The 18,804-nt window shown below is 36.5% G+C and overlaps 1 protein-coding gene across 2 annotated transcripts in view; it reads left to right on the forward strand.

Moving 5' to 3' along the window:
• LOC114668043 (cdc42-interacting protein 4 homolog) overlaps nt 1-18,804 on the forward strand; it is a 182,459-nt gene that overhangs the window by 155,693 nt on the left and 7,962 nt on the right. Inside the window, exons 9-14 of one of the 2 annotated variants that reach the window (XM_028823648.2) lie at nt 459-662; nt 7,233-7,409; nt 12,288-12,397; nt 12,980-13,112; nt 13,261-13,379; nt 15,379-15,515. In XM_028823648.2, coding sequence (XP_028679481.1) covers nt 459-662; nt 7,233-7,409; nt 12,288-12,397; nt 12,980-13,112; nt 13,261-13,379; nt 15,379-15,515 — 880 coding nt within the window. The remainder of the gene's footprint in view (nt 1-458; nt 663-7,232; nt 7,410-12,287; nt 12,398-12,979; nt 13,113-13,260; nt 13,380-15,378; nt 15,516-18,804) is intronic. The other variant, XM_051920898.1, reaches the window with a different exon arrangement.

Raw genomic sequence — 18,804 nt, forward strand, 5'->3', positions numbered from 1 at the left:
ATGGAGCAGTTATACCAACTACCGTATTTAGCAATATCACTGCTTTTAAACCTGCAAATATTGAATTGTAAATTTATTACACATATTTTTACAATTATCACTAAATGTAAATGCCTCCTTCACATTACAAAAGAATTCATTTTATTCCACATATAGGTAGAATGTACATTTTTTTCATTCCAATGGATGTTTCAGTTACCCAGTATATCTGAATCTGCTTAATGCTAAAGCAAGAATAATTCATTACTGTCACACACACATATACAGCTTATCTTCTTGTAATAACTGCATTGGTCATACAAAACGCATACAACATTAGGAAAAATACAGTCAAATCTGGATATCTCTTTTTTGGCACCTAAGTACAGGGTTATTTGGGGCTCTAGGCTACTTTTAAAAAGTTTTCAATATTAATGTTTGGTGAAACATTTTTTTAAAGGTAGTTTGTTTTTGTTCAGGATACTTTGACACTGATTGAGTTGAACAAATCTGGATTTGAGAGACCAATGGATCAGGAGTTTGAAGATTACAGTCAAGGCATAAATCGGACTGCTTCTGACAGCAGCCTTGGGACACCTAAAACTCCTGCTGATTCTCGTATTGATCACCGTGCAACCATGAAGAACAAAAATAAATTGTGGCCCTTCAGTAAGAAGAACAAGGTAGAGTCTGTTAGAGATTATCAAAGGAACAGGCCTTCAGTCTGCAAAGTTCTTGTTTGATAGTGTGTTGGCCAAGTAGAATTTCTTAAAGTTCACATACCATTGCTTTCTTTCAAGCACCATGTTCAGTTTCTTCAGCTTTGCTTTGTCTCTCTTTGGTTATATTGTTTGTAATTGGTCATTTTACTTCTGGCTTTATTTAACATTTTTAACATCCCTCTCAGCTCGAAATATCGAAATACCAGACCTGGTCAAAAACAAGAGTTTGATAACATAACATATTCAGGCAATCTGCTATTCTAAATAAAGCTATCATAATGTAAATTACTTGTAAAATTGTATTTGTTTAATTTGTCTTATTTTAGAAAGAGTTTCTATGCTTACATTTTTTGTACAATAGTGTTTCTCCCTCCACCAGGCATTTAAATCTGATAAGTTTTGTTGTTTCATTTTTTGTTTGGAGAAAAATGGAAGAAAATTAATGTTTCACTCTGCGGCTTTCTGCTTTCATTTGCATACTCTCCAAACATGTCTGTATTCTGTGTCAGATGTATTGGTTTTACTAATTAGAAGTTACTATGATTGTGGCAGTTTGGTTAATTTGCAGTTTTTTTTTGCATTCATTGAGATTTAAAACAGTATAATAATCAAAATCACTATGAACTTTTTTAGCACGTGTATTGTTGTCAAATATATGTTAGTTACAAATCACTTTGTCAAGTTTGCAAACATGCACTATTTTATTTAAATATAACCATATGTAATAGTTGCCTTTCATGCCTATTGCTTTACTTTTTATTAGTTGATGAGTATAATGAGACGCCCCTTGAGGCTTAGCTTTTAAATAGCTACCAGATATGAAAGTATGCATAGAAGTAATAAAGATGGTTATTGATTAGTACAAGGGATAGGGGACCAGGCTTCATGACTCTGCCTAATTTCAAACAATATAACAAAACCACTGATTTTCTGGTATTTTGTTTTTTTACTGTTGTCAATTTCCGTTCCAAGTTTGGAGAACACAAGATTGTGGTCTGCTTCATTATAGTTGACATGGTTAGAATATTAAATAGATGGGCCATTTTGAAGGCCTTGCATTGTTTTGAAACAACGTGAGATGTTTTGTCTCAGTCATAGTCATGCATCACATATTACTGTTTTTAGCACGAAGTACATTCGAGAATGTTGGCTTCTTTAGAGCTAAAAATCTGTGTTCCGTATAATAGAAGAAAAAGGTCAGATTTATTCTTCTGTGTTCTGTATAGTAGAAGAAAAAGGTCAGATTTATTGATCAGGTCGTTCGATGTTGAGAGAGTCGAGCTGCTCTAATGCTGTCATCTTAGTTCTTGAAATCTTCCCTGGTCACTCTGCATGGCTGAATGTATGTAATAAGAATGTGGCATGGCACTCTGGTAGAATTTCAAAATCTTCTTTAATTAAACATTTTCTTTGCTGGGTATTCAGTTCTACCCTCTGACCCATTAGAAGGAATTCTGACTTTTAACAAAATGTTTGTTAAGAATGTGGGAGTGTGCCAAAAAGTACTTTTCTCATATCTTGGGTACTATGGTTTAAATTAAAAATTGTTAACACAACAGTATTGGGCTTCTAATTGCACTGTAAACATTTTAGGGTGTGGGGCTCTTTTACCTATAATTGCCAATTGCAGACCTTCTCTACATACTGTAGGTTAGGTAGACTTTTATTATTTCAGAGGAAAATAAAACTCTAACTAACCTAAGTTAGGTAAATTATACCTAACCAAGCATAACTTGTATATTATGTTTCTATAAGCAAAGTAAAGCTCAAATAAGGAAAGCTGCACATTATTATATGGGTACATTTGTAGGGCAAAACATGAATTTTAAACCTTTAATATATAAATATAATAACAGAAAAATAATGCAATGCAGTGATGCAATTCATTAGTTTACCTTGTAAAAATAAGTTGTTAAGTGTGTATGGGATTTAGAGAGCTGTTTTAGGAAAAAGACACATTCATATTTTGTTACTGAAAACATCAAATGTAAGGAAAGGCATTTGAAACATCACTTGATGTTTTTAGAAAGTATGTGTGGTTTCAAATGTGAATTTTAGCATTTGTTCTAAAATTTCTAACATTATTATTGATGAAAGCACATAGCATTTTAGTTTAATGCTTCTGCTTCTAATTGTCATGGATGTTTTTTTTTTTTTTTTTAAGAAAAAGGAATGCACAGAATAGTTTATAAACCTGACTATAAATTTTATGTAGTATTAAATACTTTGCCACTCTCTTTCCTGCCAGGAAAGTTTTAGTTGAATCCATGCTGACGGTCATCATCTAATTGACTACCAAAACATAACACTTTTCAAACCCTCTTAAATCTTCATTGCAGGGTGGCAGGACCTATTTGGGCAGTTCAAGACACAAGGCAGGAAACAGCCTAGGGCATGTTGCTAGTTTATTGCAGGCCTCACTCTTAAGATACACTCGTATTCACATAAGACCAATTTGGAATTACCTGTTAACCTAACCTTCACTTCTTTTGAGAAGAGGGGGAGATAACTGAGAGCTCACCAAGGGCTAGAGAAAATGTGCAAACCTAACAGACATTGACCAGGCATGAGCTTTGAGCGAGGGAAGCTGGATTTGTAAGGCAACAATGTTACAATGTGTAGTACTGGTGATTTCAAAAAGCACGGGCACACTTAGGAACCTGTGTCCATTGTAGAGAGATGGTTGGTGCATTCAAGATTCTTGAAAAGTCTGTGCTTTAATCATTTGGATGAATATAAAGGTGGGACTTTTTAAAGACATTATAGCAAACTTGCTTCACTGCTAGCTTTTAAAATAGGCATACAGATTATGAGGTCAAAGAGGCCATTAACATGAAATACATTACTTTGAATAAGTGCCTGTATCTATCTTTGTTCTTTTAATATATTAATATGTCCAGTTCAAATCATTTGGTCCAGCAACATACCAGCATATTATAAAATAACTATTTTAAATGAAAGTTTGCAGGGAGCAGATTAGAATAGTCTCTGATGAATGCCAGTTATAGAAAAACATTGTCATTGTTTTATGAGAAAATAATTATTTTGGCCATTCATTTTCCTCTGGACATAGCAAATACGGCTAACTCCTCTCACAATACCCCTGCCCCTTCAGATGCATGTTTTAAAGCATCCCCACCCCTGTCTTGTTTTGCTGCTTGTGATTAGTCTCTTTTGATGTGATCTATGTTTCTTCTTTTGAATGACTCCTTAGAGTATGTGTCATGTCTTGTTTTCCCACCTTTTTCAATTTCAGTGTCTCCCTTATATATTAAAGGCTAATCTTTATTCTAAAGTCTACTTTTTTGAATACAGTCGAAATACTAAAATGGTCTGGTTTCCAAGAAGTTTCAACTCCAAGAATTACTTTATCAGACACAAAAGATGCTTGTTCTGTTCTGTCATTTAAAAATGTCTTAAATTGCTTGATCATTGCAAATTAATTTATATCCTAAGGTTATGCATTTCAGGGCAGAACAACTTGTTATCCTTCTGATTACCATTGGACATAATTTTGTAAAAGATTTGTTCCCTAACTTCTTATGGTGTGAGATTTGAGTGGTTCTTATAATGAAAGCTTATTTGCCATTTCAGCCTTTCTGAGAAGAAATCTAGTTGTGTCACTTCTCTAAATTAGAATTCAAGGGAGAATATAATTCATATTCTTTTACCCTCCTACTCCAGTCAAATAACAAATTTATACTTCTTAAAAGACTTTGGGAAAACAGTTTTGTCTATTTAATTTTATTTGTTTGTTTTTTTTTTTTTGCTTTCCACCATTTCATTTTGTCCCTTCATGCCTCAAGCCAGAAAATCAATTTCAGCATAAGAGCATCAAAATCAACCTGTCAAGTACAGATTCTTTCATTTTGATTGGATCTTGTAGATTCTGCTTGCAGAACTTGCCTTTAAAGACTGCTGCAGAAAAGCCTTTCTAATTGTTGTCTTACATATTTTCAGGTGTAGTGAAAGGGCATTTATAAAAGTTAGAAAAACAAGTGTATGAAATATTATTTGGTACATTTTCCAGAAACAACTCTTTTAAAACAATCAAAGTTTCCGACTCCATTCCATTTGCTCTGCCGTCTTGCTTTCATTCCAGCAAAGTTTCCATTTAAGATGAATTCTGTCCTAGAATTGTCTTGTCTTTTTTGTATAGTAACTTTATGTGATTTGCATTGATAAGATATTAATGTGTAGCAAGGTGTATAGTTTGAAGGGTACAGGGCTGCATCTCTGTTTTTTTTTAATTGCAGATGAAGTTGCACTTAACTGGTTGAGATGAAAATTGGAACCTCCAAGTCAGAGTTTGTGATTTGTGATTGTTTAGAAGTGGGCATAGAGGAGTTAATGCAATTATCTAATTGATTAGTTGGAATAGTGTGGACGTGTACTGAACAGTAGTGATAAAGTGTGAGCAAAGTTTTTTGACAGAATTTTTTTTCCATTTTACTCATTATGCTATTTTGCTATGGGTGACACTCACACACACTTTAGGCAGTGAACAAAAAAGCTCTGGTTGCCAGAATAAATTTCCTAGTATTAGTAGGTTAAAGAGCTCAGTCAGAGCCAGTGAAGATAGTTTTGACATCAAATTAGGATGCTACCTGCTTATTTCCCTTGGGAGATATTACAGGTACAGACAATTGTGATGATATCCTGGATATCAGAACATGTGGTAGGGGTTGTATATTTTGGCGGGTCTAAAATACTTAGGAAATTCCCTATTAAATAGCTTCTTCTTTGTCTTTCGGCTGCTCCCGTTTGTTGTCGCCACAGTGAATCATCTCTTTCCATATCTTCCTGTCGTCTCCATCTTCCTCTGTCACGCCCACCACCTGCATGTCCTCTCTCACCACATCCATAAACCTTCTCATAGATATTCCTTTTTTCCTCTTACCTGGCAGCTCTACCCTAGCATCCTTCTCCCAATATACCCAGCATCTCTCCTCTGCACATGTCCAAACCAGTGCAATCTTGTCCCTCTGGCTTTATCTCTAAACCGTCCAAATTGAGCTGACTTTCCCATGTACTAATTTTTAATCCTGTCCATCCTTATCACAACAGTGAAATTCATAACATCTTTAACTCTGCCACCTCCAGCTCTGTCTCCTGTCTTTTCGATAGGGCCACCGTCTCCAAACCATATAACATAGCGGGTCTTACTACCATCTCTTAGACCTTCCCTATCACTCTTGCTGATACCCGTCTGTCACAAATCCTGACACTCTTCTCCACACACTCCAGCCTCTGTGCACTGTCCTCTTCTCCACACTCCTTGTTACTCTGTACTGTTTAATCTAAGTATGTAACCTTCTAAACCTTCACCATCTCTATTCCCTATATCCTCATCATTCCTCTGACCTCCCTGTCTTTCACACACATGTATTCTGTCTTGGTCCTACTGACCTTCATTCCTCTCTCTTCTTGAGCATATCTCCACCTCTCAAGGGTCTTCTCAACCTGCTACCTACTCTTGTTACAGATGATAAAGTTATCTGCAAACTCCTGTCCATCACCATTGCGAGCTCAGATGTGACATTTATTTCTGGCGATAACAATGCATGGTTTACCAGCTTAGCTTATTATGACAGAAGGAGATAAAATTAGATGTTTTGCAACTTACTTTATCATAAAAGACTTTTTTTACTGCATAAGATTAAACATTTCAGGAGCAAGTAAAAAAACATGTAGCAAAAAGATACTGAGTAAGGGGAAAAAGCTTAAGTATACATGTTGAGAATGTGAATGTCATCATCATTATGTTTTCAATTTTATAGTTCACTCATTTCTGTGTCTGAGTTAACAACTGTAGAAATTTCTCACCAGGCGTATGAGATTTGGGTAGTACGAAGAGAGTAGTTATTTACAATTTAAAGATATCCTCTTTTATGAGGAGGATGAAGAATTTTCTAAAGGACTACATTCTGAGGACTATAAATACATTTTTTTTAATTTGCCCAGGAAAAAGAGCTGTCAGTAAAGAGTATGTTTTAGTCAATAGTGTTACATGCTGAAATTGGTTCATGGTTATTTTGGCTGTTACTTCATTTGAACATGCTACATTGACATTTTACTTGGAGTGAGGACCAAGAATGCCGAGCAGTCCTAGGAATGGAGCTGGAAAAAAAAGTATTTATCAGTAATTTATTTTCTGTAACATGTACTGCCATTTGTCTAGACATGTTACAGCTGAATTAGTTCATCCGTGTGTATTTCTTGATAATTGATATTTTTAACTGGAAGTATGTTAGAGATTCATTGACAGTATGCCAATTGTAAAGTATTTATCCAACAATTCAATTTTTATCAAATGTCCCTCATGATGTGTTCCATTTTAAACATTTAGAGTTCTCATTGCTGGCTTGACTTAGGCTTGTGGGTAAATGTTGGTGTTGGTGGCAGCACTGTGGTATTATTCTTTTGTTCCTGTGGTTTTAGTCTAACTGTTGTTTTTTCCTTTTTCACTTTGTGATTGTAGTGCTCATATCGTATGTCTTGTTTCCTGTGTCTGTCACCATCTTCCCCTAGCTACCCCCTCCTCCTCTCCTACCTCTCAATGCTTACTCCTGCCCATCCTCCTCTTCCTTGGCCGTTAATGGACCCCCTTCCCCCAAGTTCAGCCGGGATCCTCTGTCTTACTGTCTAAACGAGATCAATAAGACAGTGAAACCCCGAATCTCCTCGTTCCGCAGCCTAAGGAGAACGGTAAGTGTTTCCTGCAGTTCAAGCTTAGTGCAGGCTAAGTTGCTTTTTTGCTATCAATTTATAGACAAAGAATTGCATTTAAAATTCTAAATATCTTTTTAAAAAAGAGAGTTCTCATGTGTTTTAAATGCATGTGAAAGTTGATAAAGATGTATTTACTGTTATCGTATTCACAGTATACTTTGTCAGGCCTTTCTTTAATCAGTTCCTACAAGGCAATGCCTCTTCATATTTCACAATGCATATACATTTTCAGTAAATGAAAAACTGAGCAAACAAACCCAGTTCCACGACTTAGGAACAATTCACAGCAGTCCTTCACCTTTTAGGTAGTGTGATCACTGTGAAAAGAACATTTTGTCTGCATACTGCAAAAGAGAGATCATGCAATAATCCTAATTTAGGAACAGAGCTTGTATTCATTTCTCTGGCAATTTAGTAGAAAATAATGAATCGGATTCCCTGAGGTTTAAGTTGTTTGTAAGTGCATAGAATTTTAGATTTCAGACACCAAATAAACTAAGAACATTCAAGCAGAAAAGAAGTCCTAAGTGGATTTTAGAGCAGGGCCTGGGGGCCTCTTAATATTTTTTATTTTGTTTTCTGCTAGCCTTTCTTTAGTTATCAGTGAATTTCTGCCCATCTGTTCCTCATTGACCTTATTCTGATTTAAGGTGTTATTCGTATGGGGTAGCTTATGTTGGTCTGTGATATTTTTATTACCCTTGAAGTTTTTCCCTCTTTATTTATTAATGTTTATTAGGATGCTAGTGTTGCATAGCATTTCGCTATTTAGTGCTTAATAATATGGCATTCTCATGGTAAGCCTTCATATTTCATAGTTAATGTGGAATACATTTTTGGGATGATAAAGAATATTTATTTTAAAAAGTTGATATCCATGATTTGGATGCAAATATTCTGTCCTATGAAGCATATTCTTCTTTTGCATCTTCCATGGTAAAGACCCTATAACATGCTTTGCAAAGCAAATAATGTAAAGTACAGAAAAAAAGATTACAATAACAAATAATCCAACAAGATGGTGACTGTACACAGCATGAGATAATAATAATAATTCTTTACATTTCTATAGCACTTTTGTCACTGCTCAAAGAGCTGCAGTGAATGGTGAGCCACTTCAATCACCACTAATGTTTAAAAGATCCACCTGGATGATGCAACGTCAGCCATTTTTGCACCAGTACACTCAACACACAGTAGCTGTTAGGTAATGAAGTGGTGAGAGAGACGATTAGAGAGGGGGGATGTTTAGGGGGCCAAAATGACTAGGCCATGGTAGATACACCCTACACTTTACAAAGAATCCCAGAGATCTTTTATGACCACAGAGAGTCAGGACCTCAGTTTTATGTCTCATCCTAAGGACGGTGCCATTTTTACAGCACAGTGTCTCCATCACTGCACTGGTACATTGGGATCCACATTTAGACAACGGGGTAAGTGCCCCCTGCTGGCCTCACCAACACCTCTTCCAGCAGCAACCCAAGATTTTCCTAGGTGGTCTCCCACCCAAGTTCTGAACCAGCCAGAATATACTTAGCTTCAGGTGGATGACCTGTTCTGAACTGCATGTAGTATGGCAGTAAATACCAATAAGGATAATGCATCAGAAGGAAAGCATGAAGGCAGGAATGTGACTTTTAAATAAGGAATGAAAAAGTGGTAATTACACTTTGAATATTAGAAGTATAGCAATTTCATTAACAGACTTAAGACCAAGTGTACCACAAAATGGAAACTAAGAGGGCTTCAGGATAAAGATATTTGGTGTGTAATTGGGTTATACAAGTTAAGCAGATGTATTGGAGATATTCTGCAGTTGACAATTCAAATGTACAGTATACTGCAGTTGAGATTTGAGAATTTTAGTGTTATTGTTGGTGTAAATGATAGTGACTGTAGTATTTCATTATACGAGCTAATGCAGACGTCTTAAGGTCTCAAAGTACAAGTATTAACACTAGAATCCCTGAAGCATACAAAAATATTTAAAATGCCGGGCCACCTTAAATTCCATCGCACCTCCTCATCAGCACCTTTGTTTTGCAAATGTATCATATATCGTTATTTGGACTACATACATTTCATGTGTGTTCTGTGTCTACAATGATCGATGTAAATGTAGGATGACAGGAAATGTGAGGCAAGAAATGTTGAATACATAACTAGTCAGTCAGTCAGTCAGTCATTGTCCAACCCGCTATATCCTAACACAGGGTCACGGGGAGTCTGCTGGAGCCAATCCCAGCCAACATAGGGCGCCAGGCAGGAACAAACCCCGTGCAGGGTGCCAGCCCACCGCAGGGCACACACACACACACATACACACACCAAACACATACTAGGGACAATTTAGGATCACCATTGCACCTAACCTGCATATCTTTGTACAGTGGGAGGAAACCCACGCAGACACAGAGAGAACATGCAAACTCCACGCAGGGAGGACCCGGGAAGCGAACCCAGGTCTCCTTACTCCAAGGCAGCAGCTCTACTACTGTGCCGCCCTGAACACATAACTAAAACAGAATTTTTTTCATGTTATAGTAATAATGACAAAATGTTGACGTGAAGTGTATATATAAATGTGTGAAGACCGAAGTCCAAATATTAAATAAACACTTTCACAAAAGGCATAACAAAACAAGCTTTTTATTCAAGATTATAACCGAAGAAAAAGAAATTATCACTTTACATGTTGCCTTCAATGTGTAAAAACTGAAGCTCATATATCAATCAATACGAAGCAGACATTTCCGCTTGGCTAATACAGAAGTATGAACTACTGTCTCGTAATCAACAATAATAATAATAATTCTTTGCATTTATATAGCGCTTTTCTCACTATCAAGAGGTAGTGGGTTCGATCCCGGGTTTTCTCTGCAATTAATGTTTTGAGTAGTAAGCTTATATTATTATTACTATTATATAATAAAAACATACATTTGATTTGAGTCTGTAACAGCCGGTATAAATTTATGATACTTCAGGTGTGAGTAAACAGATTTCAGCTGCCTCAGTAGGGGATGAGATAGCAGTCCCTGCATAATGAATATTTTCATAGGCTTCAGGGATTCTAGTGTTAAATCAATACACAACAGGAGTCTATTTTATGTTTTGCTTTTTTTTTCTTGTTTGTTTTTTTTGATTATTTTTTATTAAACTAACAGAGTAACTGTTGCATTTGATGGCTATTGACTCATGTTGCAACTTATACACTAGTGAACTTACTGAACACATCCTCATCCCCCATTTTCTTCATTTATAAGTAGTAAAGTAATGATTATAATAGAATAAAAATGGTTTAGCCTTTTCATATAGCAGCATGCAAGATTGGTCAGTGCAAAAAAAAAAAGCACCAAGAAAAAAATGGTAATTGTGTTCCCAGATTTCTGGTGTTTTATATACTGGAATCTTTAGATTGATAAATGCAACATTGACATGAATGAAACTACCAAATTTAACTAGTAGTTTTAGGGAAGAGCAGCCAGAATAATTATGTCCTGAAGAAAAAAATTTGGAGTGTAAGAATATACTGTACATAAAGACTAAATATTTTACATTAGCTAAAGGTGAAATAGTTTATTATGTTACCCATGTGAAACTCTTTAAATATGTTTTTCTTAGTGACTTGCTTACATTGTACCAGCAGATTAATATGCAGACCAGCACACAAACTCCTAGTGTATTTGGATATTCTGTATATTGAAAATTTTATAAAACTAGTAGGGGTATGGTTTATTTTTTTTTATCTGTTACATCACTTTTTAACTGATAACAGGATCCAGAACAAGGATGATAGTCTGATTTCAAATATTTTCCCCATTATAAGCAATGGCTGTATAGGAGGATGTCTGTGTTTATCACATCAAATGTAACATAAATAGAAAACTTGGTGTCTATCCAAATGAAAAATTCAGAAGAAATACAGAAACTGTTTTGCTAATTGCTTATTTTTCTGCATTTTATATTCTTTTTGTCTGTGCTTAATTAGGCATTTATTGATTTACTTATTTAGGTTTCTTATAGCTTCTTGATAGCTCATTGTGTACTTCTCATTTCACATAAGCATTTCAGAATCATGCTGAACACTGTTATTAACCCAGACTGCAATAAGTACAGTACTTGCCTGTCATCAGCAGCTCTGTGGACTTTTGAGTGTGAATTTCAGAAAATCAGTCCAAACCACTAAAGCAACTGTTTGCAAATGTCACTTCAGTGCTATGATTACATTCTGGTTGTATGTATGATGCAGGCTAAAATTTAGCAGAATATATTACAGCACAACAGCCTCTTTATTGGTATTGCCATTTGTGCAGCACCTGCGCATAACAGCAGAAACTAGGTAAGCTGCAAAGGTGGGTCAATTGTATTAGGGTGTTGTACCGTGTTAGTCATTGTGGATGTAGTGAGAAGTCAAGCAAAATGACACCTTTTATTGGCTAACTAAAAAGATTACAAAATGCAGGCTTTCGAGGCAACTCGGGTCCTTTCTTTAGGCAAGATGAAATCAGCTAGCCAATAAAAGGTGTCATTTTTCTTGACTTCTCACTAGGTGGGTCAGGAAACATTTTGAGGGAAAAAGACAGTGGAAATAACTTGGGAACAGAACTGGCCTGGTTTTGCATTCTTTTAATGCTAATGATCAGGAGACATTCTAAAATTGTACTTTCTCATACATAGGTGAGTCAGATCTTTGCACAGTTTAGAAAAAAATATAGAAAACATTTGCTAAAAGCATTCTAAAGAATGTTTATTTTGTTGAATGAAATTCCAGTGTAAAAACAAAGTAAAAAGATAAATTACTTTATGATTGAGTATATAATGTAGAATTCTATCACTTTATGAATGCAGCCCACAAACTCTGAGGATTTCAGCCATCTTCCACCAGAACAAAGGAGAAAGAAACTCCAACAGAAAATAGATGAACGGAACAAGGAACTACAAAAGGAGTTGGATCAGAGGTGGGGATTGCTTAAGACTTTTAAAAGTGTGATGGGACTTTAAAAGATCGAGGTGTACAGGAGACAACCTAGGAATGTTTGCATAACTTGTAGGGTTTGATGATGCAGCTTCTGACAAAGAATGATGATGCATCTCATTCTGCTGTATGTGGAAAAAGAAAGCTTTTCTTGCTTTACATCCTACCTCCAAAGCATTCAAGCTTTATTGTCCATTATTGGAGAGTAACAGCTCTCAGAGGGCAGTCTTTTTTTCTATTAGCCATTTTTTAAAGTTATTTCTCAGTGTTTTTGTCCTTTTATTGTGGAATACTTATTGTGGGAGGAAGAACAGTGATTCATCATTGCCCCCAGTGCTCTGTCTACAGTACATTTAATTGTTTGCATGTGGAGATAAAACGTGTTCAGACTAATATTTTCAGGAATTAAAAAGGCTGTTTTGTAGTATTCTTGCCTCCTACTTTAACCTTAAACATTCTAAAAGAGATGGTGCCACAAAAGGGTTTGTAAAATAGCTGTTAATTACATCATCCTTTTGTCATTCTGGAATGTATTATTTTCATATTGTACATTTTCTGTCCATAGGGACGCTCTGAATAAAATGAAAGATGTCTATCAGAAGACTCCACAGATGGGTGACCCGAACAGCTTAGAGCCACAAATCATTCAAACCATGAACAATATAGAACGGCTTCGCCTGGAGGTTCAAAAATATGAGGCAAGACCATAAGAAAAGAAAATTTACCAAAATGCATAGTATAAATAAACATTTCAGAATCTCTGTATAAATTGTTTTACATGAACAAGTTTGGCCAGACTAAATAGAAAATACCTTTTACATACATGTATTTCTTTTTATTCTCTAGTCATACTTGTTGAATGCTGAGGGACGGCAGGTGAATCGCAGTGACACCTTGAAGTACAATGCTCATTATAATCAAACAACTACCATCAATAACAACAATGGGTCACTTGAAAAAGACAGGTGAGTACAGAAATCAGCGGTTTACATGACATAACTTCTCATAAAGCCCATTTTTCAGATATTTACCAGATACTGTCATGATTAGTTTTGTTAAATTCTGCTGCATTGTTTCTGCTGCCATTTGTGTTATTTTTCAGAATCTCATTTGTGTGTTTCTTGATTTAATTTTATTTCTCGGATTATTTTTACTTTCATTGAAATTAATTTATTTCATTTTGTTTCGTGGATGTTGTCATTTTGTTGAAGCCGGCAGAATGCTGCTGTAGGAAATGATGGGATATTTTAACTGGTGTGCAAATTTTGGATCAACAAAGAAAGAACTTGTAGTAGTTAGTGATAATGCCACTAAAAAGACAAAAAAAAAAAGAATTAAGTCTTTAGGATATTGCATCAGCTATGCATCTGTTATAATCTTTTAGATTGTGAAGAAAGATTAATTAATGTGCTTCTGACATCTTCCAAGGTTTGATATTCCCTTTAACTTGAACAACTTTCCCTCTGCTTCTCAATTCACCCATAAGTTTGGTTTAACAAATCTTACGGGTTGTTTGCTTCCTGTATTCCTGGTGGTATTTCTGCAGTAACACTGGTATCTTAAATTTGTGTAAAAATTAGAGAGAAAAATATTGACAAGTAAAATAATTATCAGAGATCTCTCAACCTTCATTATATTTGCTGTAATTCAGATCTGGGAGCTTTTTTGTTTTTCTAGAGAGACGTTGATGGAGAATTCCCCCATTTTTTATGTGAAAAAATTATGTCCTCCTCTTTTAGAGCTCTTGCTTACACATCTCACTATTCAGCTCTAGCACACCCCTGGAATAAAACAGGACTACCCCCTAAGAGGAGAATGCACCTCCATTCTCACCAGAAAAATGATTTGTAGAACTCATTAGTGTTCCCTGATTCCCGAGACAAGATAAAGAAAATTTGACCAGGATACAAAAATTTCTAAAAATGTCTTTGGTTTTGGAGCTGTGTGAATTTTTTTTATGGTGGCTGTAGTGCCAGTCGTTCCACCAACTCCCAAGATTTCCCTGGAAGTTGAAGCACCACTTACAGGGCCGGATACAGTTTAACGTCATACCCGGGATTTAATATGCAAAAGCAAATCAGAATACACAAACACAGATGAGAGTACATAAATGGGAATACGCAAAAACAAATTGGAAATGCAAAAGCAAATCTAGAAATGCAAAAATAAATTGGAAAACCCAAAAAACACTTATCCTTTGAAAGCACTTTTATACTTTGGCATAAAAGATAACATTTGCTTAACTTTGAGGACTCTCTGTCAGAGCAGTGTTTTAAAGTATTACAAACATATTTCAGTATTTTTAATTGGTAGTGAAGCTATAACTTAATGCCAAAAGTACATTTGATATTGGCATTATATTTATTGCACTAGTATAAATGCTACTGACATGTATTATTTAATACGTGTAATGTATTGTTCGCTGCTTCATTTGCATTTGTTGCTTCTGATATGTTTTTGTGTTTTCTGATTTGCTTTTGCATGATTTAATTTGTTTTTGCACATTGCACTTCAGGGCCACCATAGAATATGTTCAGAAATTGAATATGAAACTCTGAAAGTCTTCTGGCCCCTTAGTTTATTTAGCCTTATAATTGCAAATTAAAGCCATAGTAATTACATAAAAAATAAACCCTTTACAGCATAGTTATTTCTTCATCAGCTGTGTTATTCAAATTTTTCCTTAAAAGTCAAAGAGGAAGCATTAACAAGCTTAGGTGCTGTAGTTGTATCTCTGCCATTTTAGCAGAATTTAAATAAAGTTCACCATGTGTTATGTCTCCATCCTAAATAAGAATAAATATGTGTGTGAGCACAGAGCATCATTAACCTAATGCTAAAAATAATTAATTAAAAGAAATGATCAAATTTACAACTTTACAGACTTGTGTAAAGGCTTACTGTAATTGGTGGGTGGATTGTGTGAAGAGAACCTGAATTTTGAATACTTCTGTGTGCTTTCAGCCCTGAAGCTGCTCATTCTGATGATAGCAGTCAGGACAATATTTCTCAGCCTATCTATGCAGAGTTTGATGACGACTTTGAAGAAGAAGAATCCATTCTTCCCATTGGGCAGTGCACTGCTATGTATACATTTGATGGTAAGATTAGATTACTTTTCTGAGTAAATGATGGGAGTTTCTTTTTCAACTCTGTATATTTATTCTGCAAATTTTATTTTCATAATTATCACCATCTTCAGGGCTATAGCCATATAGGACTCTGGCCTCAAGAGCAACACTTCAATAGTTTTTGTTTTCCACTCTCCTCCTCCACCTCCAAATCCTCATTCTTTCTAGATACTACTCCCAATTGCCTGTCCATCTTTTCCTCTGGATTTCTTTACACCACCTTCCTCCATGACTACCATGAAATTCTTCACAACCATTTCTTGTGGCATCCTTTCACATGTGTCATACCCAACATAATCATTCACTTCTTACTTCTACCAGTATTCCAAGTTCTCCATACATCCTGTCCAGATCCTCATTCCTCCTTATTCTTTATTCTGTATACCCTGCCTGTATTCACAGCTGCATATATCTTGTTGATGAAGTGTTTTGAGAGACTGGTCCGGAGTCATATCATGTCCTTCATCCCTCCCAGCTTTGATGCACACCAATTTGCTTACAGGGCTAACAGGTCTACTGAGGACGCTGTTGCTGCTGCTCTCCATGCTACCCTGTCCCATCTGGAACATCAGGGGAGCTACGCACGTCTCCTCTTTATTGATTTTAGCTCTGCTTTTAACACCATCCTCCCTCACAGATTAGTGTGCAAGCTGCTAGCCCTGGGACTCCCGTATTCTACCTGTATATGGATTAAAGACTTCCTGACAGACTGCACACAAAGTGTTAGAGTAGGCCCTCACATCTCCTCGGCCATCAGCATCAGCACTGGCTCTCCTCGGGGGTGTGTGCTGAGCCCCCTGCTCTTCACGCTGTACACACATGACTGTGCCCCCGCTCACCACAACAACACCATTGTCAAATTTGCAGATGACACCACCGTGGTGGGGCTCATCTCTGGGGAGGATGAGTCCGCCTACAGGGACGAAGTGGAGCAGCTGACAGCATGGTGCACTGACAACAACCCGCTCCTGAACACAAGTAAGACCAAGGAGCTCGTTGAAGACTTCAGGAAAAAGAAAACGGACATCAAACCACTCTACATCGGAGGGGATTGTGTGGAGAGGGTGTCAGACTTCCGCTTCCTGGGAGTCCACATCATGGAAGACCTGTCCTGGGGTGTGAACACAGCAGAGCTGGCAAAGAAGGCTCAGCAGAGACTTTATTTCCCAAGAGTCCTCAGGAAAACTAACATCCCCCAAAAACTGCTGGTGTCCTTCTATCGCTACTCTATTGAGAGTATCCTGTGCTACTGCCTCTGTGTGTGGTTTTCCAGCTGCACAACAGCGCAGAGAAAAACACTTCAGCGGATCGTAAAGACTGCCCAGGAGACCACCGGCTGTACTTTACGATCTCTGGATGAACTGCACAGCTCTCGCTGCATCAGGAAAGCGAAAAACATCTTAAAAGACTCCTCACACCCTGCTCATGACACGTTCCTACTGTTGCCATCAGGCAAAAGATACAGGAGCATCAAAACAAAGACTAATAGACTGAATAGCAGTTTCTACCCTGTTGCTATTAGGGCACTGAATGCCACCTAATCACCTCCAATGCAGCAGTGCAATAGATGACATCTTGTGCAATAGTGTTCATGTGCAATTAAGGTCTTATGTTGAATGTTTGTGTTCTACCTTATTTCTTCTTATCCTTTTTTTAATTATATTTTATTTATATTTTGACACTGCACAGAACGGAACCTAATTTCGTTGTATTTGTTACAATGACAATAAAGATATTCTGATTCTCTTCAAAATCCTACTCATCTTTGTAGAAGGTCTTTCTTTATATCAAATTGTAATCATTTATGCACAGTTCAAGGTTTCTAGTGTGGAAATGCACTGCATGGCTTATTTTGCAACAGACTGCTTTATCATTAATCCATTTTTCAATTTTCTAAGTCACTTACCCATTTCAGGTTTGTGAGGTGCCTCTACCAGTCCTGGCAGAACAAGGAGCCAGGCAGGCATGCAACTTGCCCAGTCCATCGCAGGGCGCAATTTCTACACTACCATCCTCATCCATACTGAGACAGCTTAGAGCTGCATGTTAGCCTAAAATGCATCTTCTTTGGGATGTAGAAGAAAGATAGCAGTACCTGGAAAAAACTAATGCAGACACAAAGCTTTCACTCAAAAGTGTTCTTAAATAAAGTATTACTTTCAAGTAAGGCTTTTAAGCCGAATGGTGTTACAGACATTGGGACAGCTGTGCAAATTGTTTGCTTCAACTTGTAAGGGTTCATTTTCTTTAATTGTTGTAGAACATATGTAGGTTGTAGCCTATTAGGTGTTCTCTGAAGAAGGCCTGTTTGTAATAATTCCTTTTTTTCAGTTTTTGCTAACCTGAACTTTAAATTTAAACATCTGGCAGTTTAGTGCTTACCTTTTCACAATTTTAGGTTATTCAACTGATTAAATTTGAAGAAAAACTGGAAAAACTGAGGTGTTCTAAAACCTTTGACCGGTAGTGTAATTGAAGACCCTCATGAGTAATGAGTAAGCTTGACTGCAGAGATGGAGCTAATTATGAAATAATTTTCTAGCAGTATGGAAGTAGTGACAGATTGCTTTGTTTTCCCACTGCACTGCACTATCTTCAGAGGTAACAAGTAGCTTTTTGAAAGATTTTCTCTCTCTCTTAATGCAGAAGTGTAATGTGAACTGAGCAAAATGACCCTCGGACAGGGTGCAAGTATTAAAGAGAATCCAGATTTCTCTGTGCTTCCCACTCAGTGTCATACCACTTGCCAAACTGCTGTATCACTGTAGCGTTGCTAAATGTCCCCATTGTAAAAAGAAATGATTGAATGGCTTAAATATCTATTCATCCACCTATTTGTTTTCAAACCAGCAGTTCATCAACTTGCAGAGTCAGTGCCTATCCCAACAATTTTGTTAGCAAGGCAGAAACCAGCCATTGACAAGGTGCATGCACTTTGCAGGGCACATTTATATTTAGACCAGACATTTGACAAAGCAGTGTGTTTTTTGATTGTGGGAAAAGCCAAAAGGTTGCATTGACTCAGGGAGAACATGTAATTAAAACCCACTTGTGCACCCAACATCCTGGTGAGAAGTGAAGTTTGAGGTTCCCGCTAACTTTTTGCACACATGTGTACCCCTAATATTCAGTTCAAGTTTTGAAAGTTTTTAGCCCTAGCAATAATCTTCTAAATAAAAGTGTAGCCTAACTGATGGTGTTTTTTTTTTTTTAATATCGTTTGAGCTTCTTCCTAGACTCTTCATCCCTTAGATCACAG

This window comes from Erpetoichthys calabaricus, chromosome 17 (genome assembly GCF_900747795.2).
Source record: "Erpetoichthys calabaricus chromosome 17, fErpCal1.3, whole genome shotgun sequence".
In the NCBI taxonomy this organism is placed as follows: Eukaryota; Metazoa; Chordata; class Cladistia; order Polypteriformes; family Polypteridae; genus Erpetoichthys; species Erpetoichthys calabaricus.